Genomic DNA, 16,368 nt, shown 5'->3' on the forward strand with positions numbered 1-16,368 from the left:
AGTTTCTCATATGCCCATCTACAAACTCTCACACTGAACTAGGTAGCCTCCTCGTATTCAACACGATAAACGCTTCTCCCTAAAACCTCCTTCACAGCTGGCTTGAGATCGCGGAGCTTGCTCCAAGGCTGCCGCACAAACTGCGAAACATGAGATTCCTCCAGCACCTCAGCCGGCGTCATCAGCTCCCACTCAGGCAACTCAACCTCGGGCAGCGGCACACAGATGCCGCACCCACCGGACCCCCAGCGACAATAGCAATCGTTCCCATCCACGCGATCGGGGTCGCCGTACCCTTCCCACACCTCCCGGTCCATCCTCCGCCCCGTCCAGACCTGCCGTTCAAACTCGCGACTGGAACGCCAGACCTGCGCCCACTCGACGTCGCCCATGCGGAAGACCTTGTTGATCTTGGTCGTAAAGGACGATATCTGCCAGTGTAAGTCGTCCCAGGCCTTAGCTGGGAGGCGGTCGTCGTCCCACTTCCACTTCCACCAGCCGCCTCGTGATTCCGGGCGCGAGGGCAAGCGCCACCCGACACAGTCGTTCTCGACGAACTCGTACGTTTTGGACACGCAGGCGATGGAGGCGGCGCGGACGGACATCTCGGGGAGTAAGCGGGGGTGCGGTCCCAGGACTGGGTTACCATCTCTATCGTGAACGACGTTGGGGTTACTGCACCAGGCGCGCATCTCGCCTGAAAGAAACGACGGACATCTCGAGGCCCTGACACGCGCGACGGCCCAGTACGCCGACTTGAGGAAGCGAGCCTTCTTATACGACTCCATCGCGAGGTACTCTCCCATGAACGACAACGGCAGACTGCACATGACGGTTAGGAACCGCGACATAGCGTGCATGGGCTGCGCTTCTACCGCAGGCTTCCTCAGCGAAGGGTTCTGCCTCTCACGCCTATTCCGCGGCGCGAAGCGGATGCGTTCGGACCGGTATATCGTGGCGTGCCACGCATCGAACTCAGCGCGCGCGAGGGGCGCGGGGAGACACTCGTCCATCTGCCTGCCCAGGTCGGCGCGGTCGTCGAGAAGCTGCGCGCGGAGGGTGAAGAAGTCGTCCGAGTGCGGGATCTCCCACGCGGGTAGGACTGGTTCGCGAAGGTCGTAGGGGTTCCATTCCCACTGGAGGCCGACGGCGTCGCCGTTCCAGACTGTCTCTTGGTGCCTCTTCCTACACGCCGCTTCGGCTCGGCGGACTTCGTCCGACTTGAGGTACTGTTCGATCGTATCGCTAAAGGCTTGGAGGAGATCGCTTACAGGGATGGCGTACTCGTTCAGAGTAGCTTTGAAGGCGCAAACGACCTCAACAAACTCGTCCTTGCTGTCCCAGCGCTTGAAGATTTCCTCGGCGCGTGCGAGGCGGGCTTCGTAGGTTTCGCCTGCCGGGCCGCGGACCACGCCTTCCACCATCGTATCGTTGCGTGTTTGCCATTCTGCGCCGCGGGGGTAGAAGGGCTGTTGGTAGTACGCTCGCCGGATGAATTCGAGCCGGAAGAAGGCGCGCTGGAGCTTTGCACGGTTCGTCTTGGTCATCAGGACGCCCTCCGACACAGGCCCTCGTTCTTCGTCATAGGCTGTGTGCCGTTCAAAGGCGTAGATCATGTTGTCGGGGTTTTCGGTGCCGTCGTCCCTGCACAAGGCGGAGAATCTGGGCTTGAGAGTCGCGATGTCGGGGCCCCATCGATCGTCGGGGAGTTCGTCTGAGCGGCGGTCCTGCCAGCTGTTTTCCCACTCTTCAAAGGAGGCGTAGACCTTTTGAGCCTGTGAGACCCTGTCTAGTAGCTGATCGATGATCTTGACGAGCTGGCAAAGACCGGTCAGGTCCCATTGTCCGCGTTGTGTACATGGAGACTTACTCATTTGGGGGCCGGCGCTTGCGAATGCTTCAAGGTAATAGGAAATGGTCCGCCTGGCTCTGCCAGAGATGGATCCTACAATACCTTCTGGGGGCGGAGGCCAGTTCGCCACGGTGCCGTTGGCATAGTCCTCGTCAAAAGCGCTTCTGGCCGTCTTGCCTGGGTGTTTGAGGCGACGATCGACGCAGCAGATAGCATCAGACCAGGCTTCTGGGGCGATGTGTTTCCGGAGGATCTGCATCATGTTGTCTTTAAAGACCTTGCGGAGTGTAGGGTTCTCTTTACAGAGGTCCTCGACGTCTGTGATAGACTCTTGCGCTAGTAGCTCTTGAAGAAGAACTTCGACATTTGTCGTTGGGTTCGATTCGACGTCGGTGGGAGGGAGTGGCGGGAGTGGCCGAGGGAATTGTGGCAGAGTATCCCAGAGGGGGATCTCGTGGTTAGAAACGGCATTCCTGAACGGTCCGAAGAGGATGTCTGCTGGCCTTTGAAAGAAGGAGTGTCTTTGGACCTGAGGCTCGCTGGTTGTCTCCTCCGCAGGGCAGCCCTCCTCGATAGGATGGTCGTCATTGATAGGCTGGTCCTTCTCGGCGGAGTGATGTTCGTCGATGGAGCGGTTCTCACTGGAGGACTGATCTTCACTGCCGGTGTACTCACTAGAAGAGTTGTGCTCGTCAAGAGAATGATCTTCACTTGAGCTATCCATGATGATTTTTCGACAGTTCAGTCACAGCTTTTTGATTCTGCGAGGTATTGCTCCAGAGTAAGACACGTTGGACTCGACGTTGACTGAAGATATAGCCAGTAGCCATGAAAGATGCCAACACAAGGTATTGTCGACAACGGATACTGTTCTCGTATTGTTTGTTTGTATGTCTTTGTCTGGAAAGTCTTCAGTGGTCAAAGAGAGATTAGTCTGTTGCACCCATGCCTCAGAAAGAAGAACGATGCCCAAGTGGCCGCGCGGACCACGTGTTTGGTTGGCATGAGACGTACAACGTACTGCTATCAGAACAATGCCTTGTGCAGTCAGTATGGGACTTGAGTCTTGTCAGAACTCAATCTTCAGCTTTGTCTCAACTCATTGCTCGTGATGGAAAGATTCCTTCTCACAAAGGCAGTCGAGCATGGTGACGCTCAGTCTTTGTCTTGACTAGGTATGGTCCGAAATTTGCCCCAAGAAGGCTCATCTCGCGATGCCCAGGGAGAAGTCTTGTACTGAACAATGGAAGCCCTTCGTCTTGAGGTTCTTGACCTCATTGACTGCAAATGTGACACAACGCGGCTGGGGGCAATGATCTACTTCAATAAAAAAAGAATTTCTATTATGCATTAAGTTGTGGTAGTGTTTCTATAATTCTTTCGTTTCGCTCTGACTACGAACAACGCGTGCTTTAATTAACGTCGCAGTTAAGAGCGGAATGAATAGCGTCAACTCCTTACTCCCAAGTAATGCCATCCAACGACTCATCAAAGACGTCGTAGTTGACATCATCCTGGTAGGCAAACAGCTCATCGGCGGGCAACAGCAAATCTCCATCAGTGTCAAAGAGCGTGTCCGCGAACTCGACGTCGAGCGGGTCGCTCTCGTAGGCGTCCGAGACATCGTCGCCGTAGTCGGCCCACTCGCCAAGCTCACGGTTGGTGATGCCGAGGAAGAGGAGGTAGCACTCGTCGACCTCGCCGTTGGTGACGGTGTAGGTCAGGTCAGGAGACTTGAGCATCTCAAGGCCAGCGTCGACGTCCTCGCCGACGAGGTAGATCTTGGCTGTCTGGTCGCCCTTGTATGTGCAGACAGCGGGAAAGAAGATGTTGTCTTCGGGGTCGATGGCGGCAAGGATGCTGGCGGTGCTGTCGTTGTCGTCGTAGTAGAAGGGGGTGAGTGCGCTAGGATACGCGTTAGCAAGGTCGAACTTTACGGATTGAAACTCGTAACTGGAAGAACTTACACATAGACTGAGGTTCCGGGGAGGTTGGCCTCATCTCCGGCGCGAAGACGGCTGACGCCGAGTTTGTCCATGGTGTTGTTGTAGTAGTGCAGCACCTCGCCAGTGGGCGTGGAGAGAGCGGCGTCTCCGTAGCCGGCCCAGAGGGTGTTGCAGGTGATGTAATAGGGGAGGTCGTTCTGGGTGGTGTTCTTCTGGAGGTAGACGTTGCCGTCGCTGCAGGCAGCGAGCACGTAGCTGTTGTCGCTCTCGAGGGCGAGGGTGCTGAACCAGTATCCGTCAAAGGCCGCTTCATCGAGGTTGTAGGGAATGGCGGCGAGGTCGGTGCCGTTGAAGCCGAGGTACTCAATCTCCTCGACGACGTACTTGGTCAGGTCGGCAAGCTGGGTCGAGTTGGTGGTGGAGTTGGTGGGGACGGAGACGTTGTTCGCATCACGGCGGTACTCATATCTGTTGTAGGGAGTGGCAGGGAGAGAGCGCTTGTCATCGTGGAGGCCGAGCTTGCCCTTGCTTGTACCATCCGTCTTGTTGCTGTTCAGTTGTTAGCATGGCACTTGCTCTAGGTGTCTCAAGGATTATGATGAACATCTTCACTTACCCAATGCAGTACGAGGCAATGATGTAGTCCTTGGTCTCGTGGACGGGCCAGTCCTTGTCGAGGAGCCCGAAGCCCTTGAACTTGGCCGTGACATCGTTGCGAACACTGAGTGTAGTGCTGATGCCACTGCAGTTGTTGAGTGGCTTCAGTCCAGCCTCAATACCGTCGGTGCTGTTATCCCACTTGGCTTGGACAGCAATGGCTGCAGCGGCCTTGATGGATGGCATGGTCTCGATACCGATTGATCCCTTGCACCTGGTGCATCCACTGAAGGTCGTGACGCCGAATTCGAGGCCGACGGGGATGCCGAACTGGGCGGCGATCTCAACCTGGCCCTCGGCCTCGAATTTGGGCTTAAACTCGGGCTTAAAGCCAATGGTCTTGGAGCCGCCCTTCTTCCAGTCGTAGACAAACTTCGCACGGGCGATGCTGACGTCGGCGCGAGCCACTGCGGTGCCGGTCATGTTGAGACTGAACTTCACCTCGGTACCGATGGAAAGCATGGGGCCGACGGTGACGAAGCCGAGGGTGAAGGGCGAGAGGGGGATGTCGTACAGGTTGTTGCGGAACTTGTGCTCCTGGTAGTACTGAGCGTAGATGCCGATGCCGAGACCGACTGAGATGTCGATGTCGCTCTCGATGTAGCCGTCGGTGATACCCTTAATGTTCTCGATGGTGATGTTGCCCTTCGTCTTGAGGGATCCGGAGAGACCGCACTTGACACAGTAGAGGTTGATGAAGTTACCCTTGGTGACGGTAGTCTGTTTCTTGGATCCCTTGGGACGCAGGTCCTTGGGAGAAGGAATGGTGCCGAACGACTTAAGCAGGAGAGCGTCGTCACCCCAAGGGGTCTTGACGGCCTTGGCCTCGCTGTCCTTGTCCTTATCCTGCTTCTTAGGCTTGCAGGCATTCTTGAGCTTCTCCTTCTTGTCCTTGTCGTTCTCGGCCTCCTTGCACTCCTTGGCGGGCCAGGGGAGGAGGAGCTTGTCAAAGTCCTTCTCGAAGCGGTTGGGCTTGCCTGTCAGGATGTTGCCGCCGACCTCAACGACGGTCTTTGCGACCTCGACGACCTTGGCGCCAATCTTGACAACCTTTTCGCCCGTCTTGACGACGTTGTTCTTGGCGGCCTTGGCTCCGGTCTCGATCTTGTTGCCGAGGTTGACGACACCGCTCTTAATCGCCGGGCCGATCTTCTTGAAGCCGTTACCGATGTCCTGGAAAACGGTAATACGTTTGGCGAGGGTCGAGTCGGTCAACTCGCCATCGATGTCAACCTCAGAAAGGGTCTCGTTGAAGCTGAAGACATCGGACTCGAAGTAGCCGAGTTCTGTATCGAGATCATCGTCGAAGTAGGGTCCCAAGCATGCCGTCGGGAGACCGTACTTCTCATCCACGGGAGCTACACAAGCAGCCGTCATGGTAGGAGCAACGGAGTAGGCCGGAGTCACATCAGTCTCAGTCGCGGTGGGCTCGGCGGTCGCTGCAGGGTTGCCGTAGTTGACATTCTGGCTGCCATAACTTCCCCATACGACATTGATATCCTTGGTGACATCGCCGATATCCTTAGCCTGTCCCGCAGCAGTGGCGGAGAGGGAGTTGCGGTCAAAGGTAACAGAGTTGGCCTGGAAGTAGCATCTCTGGCCCAAGTCGTAGTCACCGCACTCAGGCGTATAAGTGACGAAGATGATGTTGTCGGCTTTCCAGTTGGACGCGCTGTGGTCAAAAGCATTCTGGTCACCAAAGGTCATGACCAGGCTGCCTTGGCCTGAGAGCTTAACGTCGGTGACGAGACCAGAGTGGTCGAGAACGATGGACGGAGCAGTCCACTTGGGGGTAGCAACAGCATAGATGCCACCTCCGTTCGAGCCGGCATCTTGCGCATAGTGGATTGGAGCACCAGCGCCGCTAGGCTGAGGAGTAAGGTTGTTGACATCGTTCAGATCGTGATTATCTGGGATAGCAGGCTTGAGGGTCGCAATGGGCCCAAGCTTGGAGGTTGGGAACTCGTACTCCGTGCTGGAGGAAGCTGCCGTTGCGGCAACGACATCACCGGAGGCAGAGGCCGTGCCGGTGGCCAACGTGAGTGTGCGGGTCGAGTTGGCCGGAGGGTGGAAAGTAATACCGGTGCTGAGGGGCACAGACACAGATGCAGTCTGGGTAAGAGAGTTACCAGACTGACCCGAGACAAATGTCTCGTTCCTCTGGTTGAGGTATTTGCGCTGGCCTGGGTGTGCGAGGGCGCCAGATAGCCCAAGCAGGGGAAGGGCAAGAGACCACTTCATGATGAAACGAGTGTGAGTGATGGTTTAAATCAAAAGACTGTAGTGATGAAATTAATCCTGAAAGAGGAACGAGTGTGGTCAGCTAGGTGTAACTGGTGATAATCAAAGAGTGACAAGAGACAGAAACGGAAACGACTCAAGCCATGAAAGAGTGAATGGCAGAGAGGAGTTGGTTGAAGCACAAGAGTCGAATCCGGAAGCTGGGGACGACGATCTCTGGATTATATGGCAATTCGCCTTTCATGAAGAAATCCCATCCTTCAACCTGCCGAAATTTCGAGTCAGGCTTTCCTTGGCAAAAGGCCATCGTCTAACACCACGATAGGTCGACGTTGACAGCCGCATCGGGGGACCATCTCGTTCGGGCCTAAGCGAGGCTTCTAAGTTCCAGGCGAGGCTCAATCGAACGACAAGAGACACCATCTCATGCAGTAGCCAGGGGGAAGTTCTTCAGTGAATCAGGAAAGGGTATCGTCTTCGTTGTTGCCGCAAGCACTAGTCTCCTTACTTCGTTAGCGGCCGGAACCCAACCAAATAGTCGGTACTGTAGCTCAACATCGTGTGGTATGTCAAAGGCGCCGGCCGATTAGATCGACGTTTGGTTGGTTGCACAACGACATGTGGCGCCCAAGCCTCTCAGCCGCAAAACCCCTGAGTAACGATTTTGCGCACGCCACGAACGGTGGCCGCAGCAAATAGTTCGCAAAGATGGTGTTTTTCTCTGTCAAGCCTGTCCGTTAGGGTCCAAGGAGAATCAGTGCGGCACGACAACCGGGAACTTTGAAATGTCCTAGCTTGTGCTGTCAACGAGTGTCATCTCGACCCATCGGGTTGGTAATCGAGTGGGACGAGCAGTCTAAGCTTCAATGGATTAAGGTCAGAAGCCACGTGGGGTCGCCGAACGTCTGGCGCCGGATTCTCAGTGCTGGGAACGAAATCGCCTGGCCGAGTAACCATTTCGGGCGCTTCAAGCATATCCTCACAGCAGTAGAACAGGAGAAGCATACGCGGCAAGCCAATGTCGGTTGAATAATTCAGGCGCCTATTGTCCGGTAACGTAAAGAAATTATCTCATGCTATCTAGCAGTCTTCTAGGCTGTGTGGACTCTACTGATTGACTTGGTCATAGTGCTCAAGCCATCGAAGAGAAGAGTCGGAAGACATAAAGGCTTCAACAAGACGGCTTGGCTTGTCGATAAAACCAGACACTCAACTACCTGTGTGGACTGTTCGCATCTCCTGTTACCTTCTCTTCTTCGTCCACCAAATTCGTTGCTGGGACCAGAGCGACTGTGCGTTCAAGTCGCCCAAGCCTAGCTTGACTGATGCCGCAATTGCCTCGAGAAGCAAGTTCATTCCAAAGGCGAGTGAAGAAATGAAAACTCTGGCTCCATCAGTTGGATTTCTTTTGGTTCCCACGTCAATATCAATCGATCTGCGCAATGTTGATGCTATTTCCAGCTTTTTCTCCTGAAGTTGAGTTGTTGCCTGCGTGAAATGGGACCAGGATTGGGATCCTACAAGTGCTTGGACGGCGATCGCTTATGAATCGCACCATGGCATGTACCCCAACTATTGCAGTGCTGGCTCAGCGCCCCCGGAAATAAGCTTCTCTTCCGAAGAGGCCCGGGAAGCAACTGATATGAAGCGACCATATGCGGACTCTGGTCCATACTTCTTATTCACGCTACTTGTCTTGCCTGTGCACGTATGGATCTGTGTTCATCCTTTTCGATATGACGGCCTCAATTGAAGGCTGTCAAACCAAATCTGTCAAATATGAATAGCATCGAAGTGTCTCACACGTATAGACAGTGGCGTCATGGTACGACGTCCACTCCCGTCCCGAAAGTGGTGGCACTAGGTGGTGACGCTCTGCCGCATACCAAAGTCCCAAAATGCACGCCACCAGGGCTGAATGATACTGGACCTGGCAAGCTGGCAGCAAATTTCGGATTCTGGGACAAGGTGGAGGCCATCCAGGGCAGCAACACAGCGGCTGAGTGGTGAGTGGTTAAACCTTTTAGATCGACAACTTCCCTCGGTGCTCGACGACTCAACGTGAGAACTCCATTAGCGCGGCGCGTCTAAATGCATGTTCCCTGGCATCAACACTACGCGCTTGTCCAGGATTGTCTCTTCTGCAGTCATCCAGCTACTGCAGCGGTGCTTGAAGCAGCCGAAATGACATCAATCATGCTGACAGCGAGGCAGGCTGGCGGCCGACCTCAACCCCTGTCACACTCCATCAGGCTGCACGACGTGATGCAGGCTGACCGGATGTGAGATCTCTGATAAATCCAATGACGCCGCATTTGTGGAATTTCAATTATCGAACGAGCTATTGAGTGCTTCTTGACCATCTGTACGCAATGCCTTGAGCACTGGATCAAGCCACGACCGCATATGTTGCTCTAGTCCAAAGTACACCATAACCGACGATCATGAACTCGCCAAAAGAGAATGGTGAAGATGCTCCGTCGGCATCAACGAGATCGTTCGCCCCGCTTCTCGTCGAAGACAGAAAACCGCTCAAGGAAGCCACCCAGTTCAAGTTGAGCAAGTTCCGGCAGCGGCTGTGGGACAGCAGACAATGGAAAAAGGCGTCGCTGACCGCGTGGGAAGATTTTCGCCAGCGACTATGGAATCGCAGGCAGTGGATGGAGGCCTTGGTTGCTGCGTTTAGAGACATTCGAGCTGTCCACTGGTACGCAGTCCTAGCATGGCTATTGGCTCTGACGTGGGTCGGAGGACTCTGCACCGTATTGGCCTTTATAAGCAACGCTGAGTTGTACGGAGACTCGGCCTGCAAACCGGACGGCAGTTTCGACGTGGAGATGAATCAGTATAACCTCTGGTCTTCTTCTGGATTCTTCCAGATCACCCTGGCATGGGGCAGGTTTTCCTTTGCGGATGCCAAAGTCATTGACGTCGCTTGGGATGTGGTAAGATGACGGATAACTCAAAACGCATATTCCTCTTGTTCGTCGACTGACCAGCCACTCGCAGATCTTCGGTCGAGGAGGGCAGGCTCTGCTGACCTGGATCACTTGGAGAGTTTTTGCCGACTACACGACGACCTCGATACAAGTCAAGCCCGTGACGTACGACTTTTTCCGCAACATATTCCTCCAGGACCAACCTAACTTCTGGTCAACGTGGCACATGATACGAGACTTTGCTCGTTCGCGAGGGCTGCGATCCAGATTTATGATGGTTATCATGGTCTTAGTCACCATCTTCATCTTATGCTTCCCCACGCTAGGTAGTGCTATGACGGGATACGTAGCGAACAACGACGCATATGTTCAGGGCTCCGACGGCATGCTGATACCTTTTGATGGCTTCGAGGTTGTTGGTTATGTAATCCACGACGGCTGGAGGATCGGTATGGAGGGTAACACCACTCTCACTTTCCCTGGTCGTAAGTGCTATCTCTCCGGGGGTCTTCCCATGACCGCTAGGCAAACGCTGACTTTAGACAAGGCTCTAGTTACAACACTTACAGTAGCGCAAGCTCATGGTCACGCCTTCTCGGTTGCATAGAAGATGATAAGAGCTACTCTGACTACTCTACTACCTGGTGGGACTTTGACGAATCTACGCCTAAGACCCAGAGATGTTCGTTGCATCGAAACGTTTCAAACTGTACGTACAATTGTCCCACAGCAATAACAAGAAGTGCCAATAATTCGCAAGACCTTGTGGTGCTGATATGTTCCCTTTTGGCAGATGTTCAAGAGTATGGATTCTACGGGCTGGAAAACAAGAACACCACTTGGATGAACAAGACTATGCCAGCCCCGACCCTCAACATATCAGCTTCCGGACTTCCTTCATACAGGAACTTGATATACGGCTGGAACTGGACAGACCCTCGCACGGGCTTGATGCCCTTCAAAGACGAAAAGAACCTGACCTACACTGCCGGAAACGAGACCTACTCCAAGGAGTACATGAAGGCGTACGGGAGTTGTCAACCCATGAGCGATCACGGACTCGGCGCCGACGCCGGGCGAGAGAGCTACCAATGGGGATTCTCCTATCTGCAGCTCTACATCCTTGTCCTCTTGCTCGTGCTGTGGACGTTGAGTCTTGCTTACATGTGGATAAAGGCGCGATTGACGATGCGGATGCGTCGGCGGTACGACGTGCCGAGGGGCTACAAGGGCGTCTTGGAGCTATCGGACGCTATACGCAAGGAACTCCAGGAGACTGGCCCGGACGAGCTCTCTCACGACCAACTCTCGGAAGAAATCAAGAAGAGCCTAAAGGGCGGAAGAATTCAATTAGAGTTGGCAGACTCACCCGCGACATATGGCTTCTGGAGGGCGGTTTGGATATGGTTCAAGGAGGAAAAGTGGTGGATAGGCCCCGTGTTATTGATGTTGGGGCCATCGGTGCCACTCATGCTCATCATGAACTCGTTTGGATGGTGGCTGTTGGTGCCGATGAGCTCTCTACTGCTTGCGTTGATGGTAGGCCGGTCAGAAAAAAGCAGGATCGTCATCGCTCTCGTGGGTTTTGTTATCGGAACGATCACGTTCTTGGGAGTTTGGTATGGGACTGAAAGTTACAGATGCGCCAACACACACGACTGTTATTATTATCGTTGAAGAGATACCCCGTGGAGTTGAATGCAATCTGCTTAGATATTCCTGATCCAAAATTGTGCGACGTTGTCGACTACCACAGCCTTTGTGGTGTGGAAGCGATGATCCAAAGGAGTGACTACGCCATCTAACCCCTTTTGTCATCCCCAGACACATGGAGGAGGCAGGGGATCGATCATCAGTGCCCACACATGTCACAGAATGACGACGATCCGCCCACAGACTCCGACCAGAAACTTATTTTGTACGTTTGCATAGTTAACCAGGGTCATGTGTTTCATGCCTCAAGAAGTGAATTATCATTACTCATCTATCCTCAGATACGCTAAACAGGAGAAATATGTGGATTAACCCTTGTGCTGTTCGCACGTGTACTCGTCGGTGAGACGGCCTCGCTGAATCCCGACAACTGCTTCTTCAGTGTCGCTGGACTCGGCACCCAGTCGCTCAAGCCGGTGTCCTTTCGTTTGATGGGAGGTGGATTTGTTGGTGGGATGACGATCTGGGGGTGTGGAGGTTGCTGAAGTTCTTGAGGAGACTGTGTAAGTTGAGAGTGCGGCGACGTGTCCGCGAGCTCGTAACTCTCGCCCAGCTCTTCGAATTGTTGGTAATACGCGGCGCTCTCGCCTTGAATAGAATTCTGCCGGGGCCACTCCGACTTGTAGGCCGGTGCGGGTTCTGCTAATTCGGCTCGTTGTTGTTGGTGTCCTACAGCGTGGCCGAGGTCGCCCTCTAGCTCCATGTGCCCATCGGGATTCGCGTGGTTAACATTGTGGTAGCCGGCGAAATTGGTCGTAGAGGACTTGGAGTCCGGAGCGTCGCGCTTCTCCGATCGTGGTATGGAGCGAGACGCGCCTGCGAACTGTCCGTTTTGCTTAGGTTTGCGGTTCTTCAACCAGAACCACATTGCGACAAAAAAGATTAGGGCGGCGCCGATAGCTACTGGGACGCCGACTTTGACGCCCAGAGCGGCTTTGCTACCGCCGCTCGAGGATGAGGTGCCGTTACATGATGATGTGATGTGGTCTGGTAAGGTTCCGTTGGCGACTTGCGGGCTTAGCCAGAACTTGCCCGCGTCGTAATCGACGTGGAGGTAGTTCTGCGACAGGAAAACGCCTCCAAGGATGGGAATGTTATCACCCAGATCGCTCATACCTGAGGCGACCGTGGTGCTAATCCTGCTGTTGTTGAGCACAGCATATCTACCACGGGCGTCCGTGCCGCGTACATGGCTGACCAGCTCGTAGTGAGGGATGACGCTTGTGTAGCCGTTGGACAGCTTGATGGTCAGGGAGCCGAGGAGTGACTCACGGTCCTTTGGGAAGTCGGATTCGCCAAAGGCCATGCCATCAGTCGTGGTGTGGTTACCGAGGCTCTGAAACTTGGCAAACATGTTCTGCGTGAGGGTGAAGCTGTTCTGTACCGTATCAATGCAGGCAGCCACCTTGACGCCTGGGTCGAAGAGTGAGTGGTCGCCGTCCGTATTGGTGAGGACGATATCGGACACGAGAACCTGGAGAGGGCACGGGACTGGGGCGTTGGCTCCCCACATGCTGAACTCGGCGACCTGGGACTCATTATAGCGCGCTTCGTTGTAGCCGCCGACGACGAGCTGGCCGTCGCGAGGGTGAAGCTCTGATGTTGAGCCGTAGTCCAGGCTGAAGCTTGTCGTGGGGGCCAAGTCGTTCCTTACGAAGCTGTCGAGGGTGGAAGAGTTCGGGCCAAACGCAATGGCGCTTTTGTTCATGGAATCATAATCGGCCCATACCTCGAAGGGATATCCATAGGCTACGGCTGGAGCATCGGTAAAATTTGCGACATCGTATCCATGAAGTACCGTCGTTTCGCCATCTTCAGGCTGAGCGTCGATTGTTCTAATGGTGGGGTCAGCCATGTGTTTGAAGACAATCCAGCCAGGCAGATACCATACGTTACGTTCCAGTCCTTGATGTTGACGACTTGGCTGAATGTGCCTCCTGTGGTGTCGTATACACTGCCCGAGGCTCCTTGGCAGCCGACAAATGCGTATGTTGAGTTGTCTGGGCAGTCCAGACTATTCCTCACTCGCGTGTTGTTTAAGATGGTGGACATACGCATGCCTTGAACCTGGCCACCAAGCGTGAGCTTGAGGCCTCGATTGGCACCGATGCCATTGGGAAAGGTAACGTTCTGGAGAGAAAGTATGTAAGTCAACAAGAGCTACAGTCGCGCGCGGCAACACACACACAGACACTCGAAACACACATAGACACACACCCAAAGAAAGTAAGACGTGATGAAAAGTGACTGAATGACTCGTGAAGTTGTTCCTTACTTTTATGGGTAATACTAATGGGTCAATAGAACTCGAACAAGAATCGTCCGCGAGCGCGGAGTGAGAAAGGACGCTGGCCAGCAGGAGCGCCGCCCAAGGCGACGAGGTCAACATCACGAAAGTTCGCGATATAGGATGCTGCTGAATCGAAGCATGACGGGCAGATGAGCGGGCTCGATTCAGGAAGGGGGTTCAACGATGGACCGCATTGTGGTTTTGACGGGCAGGATGAGCCCCCTTTTGAAAGCTCTTGTCTGCCCACCTGCCATCACCCCGGGCACGTTGCAATATCGAGATAGTTGACACCCTGGAGTCGTGCCAGGTTACCTAGCCGGAAGTGGCAGACGAAACCCACCCGTGAAGTCCCTTGTTATTAGAAGGGGCTCATGATAGTCCACTTTTGCCAACTCTATCCCCGCTTCAGCCCGCGTTGGGGCGGTTGCGAGGTGCTTCGGAATGCACTCCGTAGACACTATTTTGATGTTGACTTACACCACATTTTGACTACACTGCTTGATAAACATACTTACCCAAGCAAAGTCTAAACAACCAGAAGCCATGGCCATATACCGCGACTTGACATCTTATCTCGACCAGAAAAGTTCAGACGACTGAAACGCAGTTGCGTGGCCGATTCTCGCTGTTGAAGGGGTACACTAGTCATGAACCATGTTCAAAGCCTCCACGACGCCTGCACTCTGGATTTCTTGGCGCACGAGCCCCATGGTAAGATTAGGGTCGTATTTTCGAGCGCTCGGAACAAGCCAGGGAGCGTGCCTGGCGTGCCTGGCAAGGCGTGGGAGCCGTCGTGGTAGTGGTGGTGCCGTCGTGGTGGTCTCTCCAGCGATGGCTCATTCCCGCGATCCGGCGCCTCCAGCGAATCGCTCTCCCCGAACCGCAGACCTGGACAACCCTGACAGGATCTGCGCCAGCCGCCCTCGCAAATGCCGCGCGATCAGCGTGGCTTCCAGCAGGAAAGATAGATGAATAGCGTCTCACTTATGTTGAGTCAAGCTGGTTCAACCCCGGGAAGTGAATGTTCATAGGGCTACAACTCTCCGGGACGAGACTCTGTTGTTTATGGATTCATGTTCGGTAGGAACATGAAATTCCAAGACACCGCGTATCGTAAGCGAAACCTGCGCAGACGCAGAAAGAAACTAAAAAGAGGAGAGATGCACCGTCAACTGAGAGTGATACAGGGATATGCTCTGCCTCGCATTCGGGATCCCCTTGCCTCATGGCATGTGGGAGGTTGTTGTTCCGCATTCCGTGCTCCGGAACAGACCTCATCATGATCCTCGCGCCCGTCAGTGTGAATTGTCGAGAAGAGATATCCACCGGGCCAAAAGACTGGAAGAGGGAAGTCGAATAATTTGGACTTTATTAGGCGCGAGTTGCCAATTTGCCACTTCCAACTTTGGACGGCAAGCGCCTGGACCGTTGTGCTAGCAAGGATTGATTGTGGCTCTTCCCCTCGGCCCCCGGATCGTTCCATGGAGGTGAGGACGATACTAGTAGCGAATAACCATGACGAGATTACGTTTGCAATGGGAAGAAATCATCAATCGCATTGTCCGAGCGTTGGCAGTTGAGCACGTGGTCATGGCTTGAGCCTTGAGGAGTTATGCTGCCAAACATATCGCTAAATTCATCGGGCAAAACGAACCATAGGCAGCGTTCAAGGGACGAAATCGCAGCGTATTTGTGCCAGCCCACCTTTCTACAATGTTCAGAAGCAAACCGATTTCTTCAGACTAAGGATTAGGCTGACCTCGAAATAACAACATACTTAGTAAGCAAGCATTAATGCCAGAGATTCGTGTATGTACAATAAACCAGACATTTGATTTTCGGTCTTCTTTCGACAGACCCATATGCCCATCCAGTAATTTGGTACGTAACAAGCTTGGTCCATAGTTTATCTCGACTATGTGGAAACGCTGGGGAAGGACATGGAACAAAGATGCGCGTGGTCGGTTTGAAGGCCCATTGTTTGCCAGTTTGGTAGCGAAATCATTTCGGGTTTCCAACTTTTCGGCTTCAAGTTGCAGGCCATCGCAGAAATCTGTGTCGTAATGAATAGCTTGGGTGTGATTTTGCCCCGTCAGGTTCATTCTTGGCCAGTGCTGAGTCCCAGGAGCACCCCTTTGAGGCTTGCAAAGTACAAACCGTCGACGGAGCTCCGCACGCCACTGAGTTTGACCCCGCGCTGCGAGTTGCATAAAACTTTTTCAGCATTAATCAAGTTGGGGAATAACCAAGCTTGGGTCGGCTTTCACAATTATCGCTCACAGCCTTGGGAAGTGCTGCAAAATCGACGTACGGCTCTGATTACTAACATAGGTCCCAGATTTTGCCGGCCTTCCAACCATTGGCCTCCGATCAACGGAGGTCGCTCCGGCTCAATGGTCTAGTGGTATGATTCGCCCTTCGGGTTCTATTCCAACCCTTGCGCAAAGCGTGAATGGGCGAGGTCTCGGGTTCGAATCCCGATTGAGCCCTTGTTACTCCTTTTATCAATTTTTGCACTATCGTCACACAAACTGTTTGATGGACAGTTAAAATGAAGGAATTGAGTGAGTACTGCGGTTGGAGTCGCCAGGCTCATTCATGTCTCCTCCCTCCGCATTCAATTGGAGAGATAGATCTTATCCAATCAGCTGTTGGGACCAATGTGGTAGCTTGAAGCTTCAAGCCCCTCATCAACCACCGCAACCCACCTGGCCTTCCAGACATCCCGCT

The 16,368-nt window shown here is 53.8% G+C and overlaps 5 protein-coding genes and 1 non-coding gene across 6 annotated transcripts; 3 read left to right on the forward strand and 3 right to left on the reverse strand.

Moving 5' to 3' along the window:
• Positions 1–38: 38 nt before the first annotated feature.
• BDZ83DRAFT_729466 (uncharacterized protein) lies at positions 39–2,576 on the reverse strand (the record flags this gene model as incomplete). The annotated part of the gene is made up of 1 exon (XM_060512822.1): positions 39–2,576. One exon carries the CDS (start codon positions 2,574–2,576, stop codon positions 39–41), a length of 2,538 nt encoding a protein of 845 aa, XP_060366653.1.
• Positions 2,577–3,199: 623 nt separating this feature from the next.
• Positions 3,200–7,017, reverse strand: BDZ83DRAFT_615619 (uncharacterized protein). Its single transcript, XM_060507904.1, has 3 exons — positions 4,415–7,017; positions 3,820–4,347; positions 3,200–3,757 (listed from the first exon to the last, which is right to left on the reverse strand). Exons 1-3 carry the CDS (start codon positions 6,694–6,696, stop codon positions 3,310–3,312), a joined length of 3,258 nt encoding a protein of 1,085 aa, XP_060366654.1. The 5' UTR covers positions 6,697–7,017; the 3' UTR covers positions 3,200–3,309.
• Positions 7,018–8,542: 1,525 nt separating this feature from the next.
• Positions 8,543–9,004, forward strand: BDZ83DRAFT_615621 (uncharacterized protein). Its single transcript, XM_060507905.1, has 2 exons — positions 8,543–8,702; positions 8,774–9,004. Exon 2 carries the CDS (start codon positions 8,788–8,790, stop codon positions 8,980–8,982), a length of 195 nt encoding a protein of 64 aa, XP_060366655.1. The 5' UTR covers positions 8,543–8,702; positions 8,774–8,787; the 3' UTR covers positions 8,983–9,004.
• BDZ83DRAFT_740002 (uncharacterized protein) lies at positions 8,984–11,314 on the forward strand (the record flags this gene model as incomplete). Its single annotated transcript, XM_060513051.1, has 4 exons — positions 8,984–9,641; positions 9,706–10,120; positions 10,183–10,344; positions 10,429–11,314. The coding sequence occupies exons 1-4, from the start codon at positions 9,141–9,143 to the stop codon at positions 11,310–11,312; spliced, it is 1,962 nt and encodes a 653-aa protein (XP_060366656.1). The 5' UTR covers positions 8,984–9,140.
• Positions 11,315–11,634: 320 nt separating this feature from the next.
• On the reverse strand, positions 11,635–13,406 carry BDZ83DRAFT_718369 (uncharacterized protein; the record flags this gene model as incomplete). The annotated part of the gene is made up of 2 exons (XM_060512064.1): positions 11,635–13,183; positions 13,240–13,406. 2 exons carry the CDS (start codon positions 13,404–13,406, stop codon positions 11,635–11,637), a joined length of 1,716 nt encoding a protein of 571 aa, XP_060366657.1.
• A 2,619-nt stretch (positions 13,407–16,025) lies between these two features.
• Positions 16,026–16,127, forward strand: BDZ83DRAFT_t110. Its single transcript has one exon. It is a non-coding gene; the product is annotated as a tRNA-Pro (tRNA).
• Positions 16,128–16,368: the final 241 nt, after the last annotated feature.

Source organism: Colletotrichum acutatum, assembly GCF_030867785.1.
Source record: "Colletotrichum acutatum strain CBS 112980 chromosome Unknown BDZ83scaffold_31, whole genome shotgun sequence".
Lineage (NCBI taxonomy): Eukaryota > Fungi > Ascomycota > Sordariomycetes > Glomerellales > Glomerellaceae > Colletotrichum > Colletotrichum acutatum.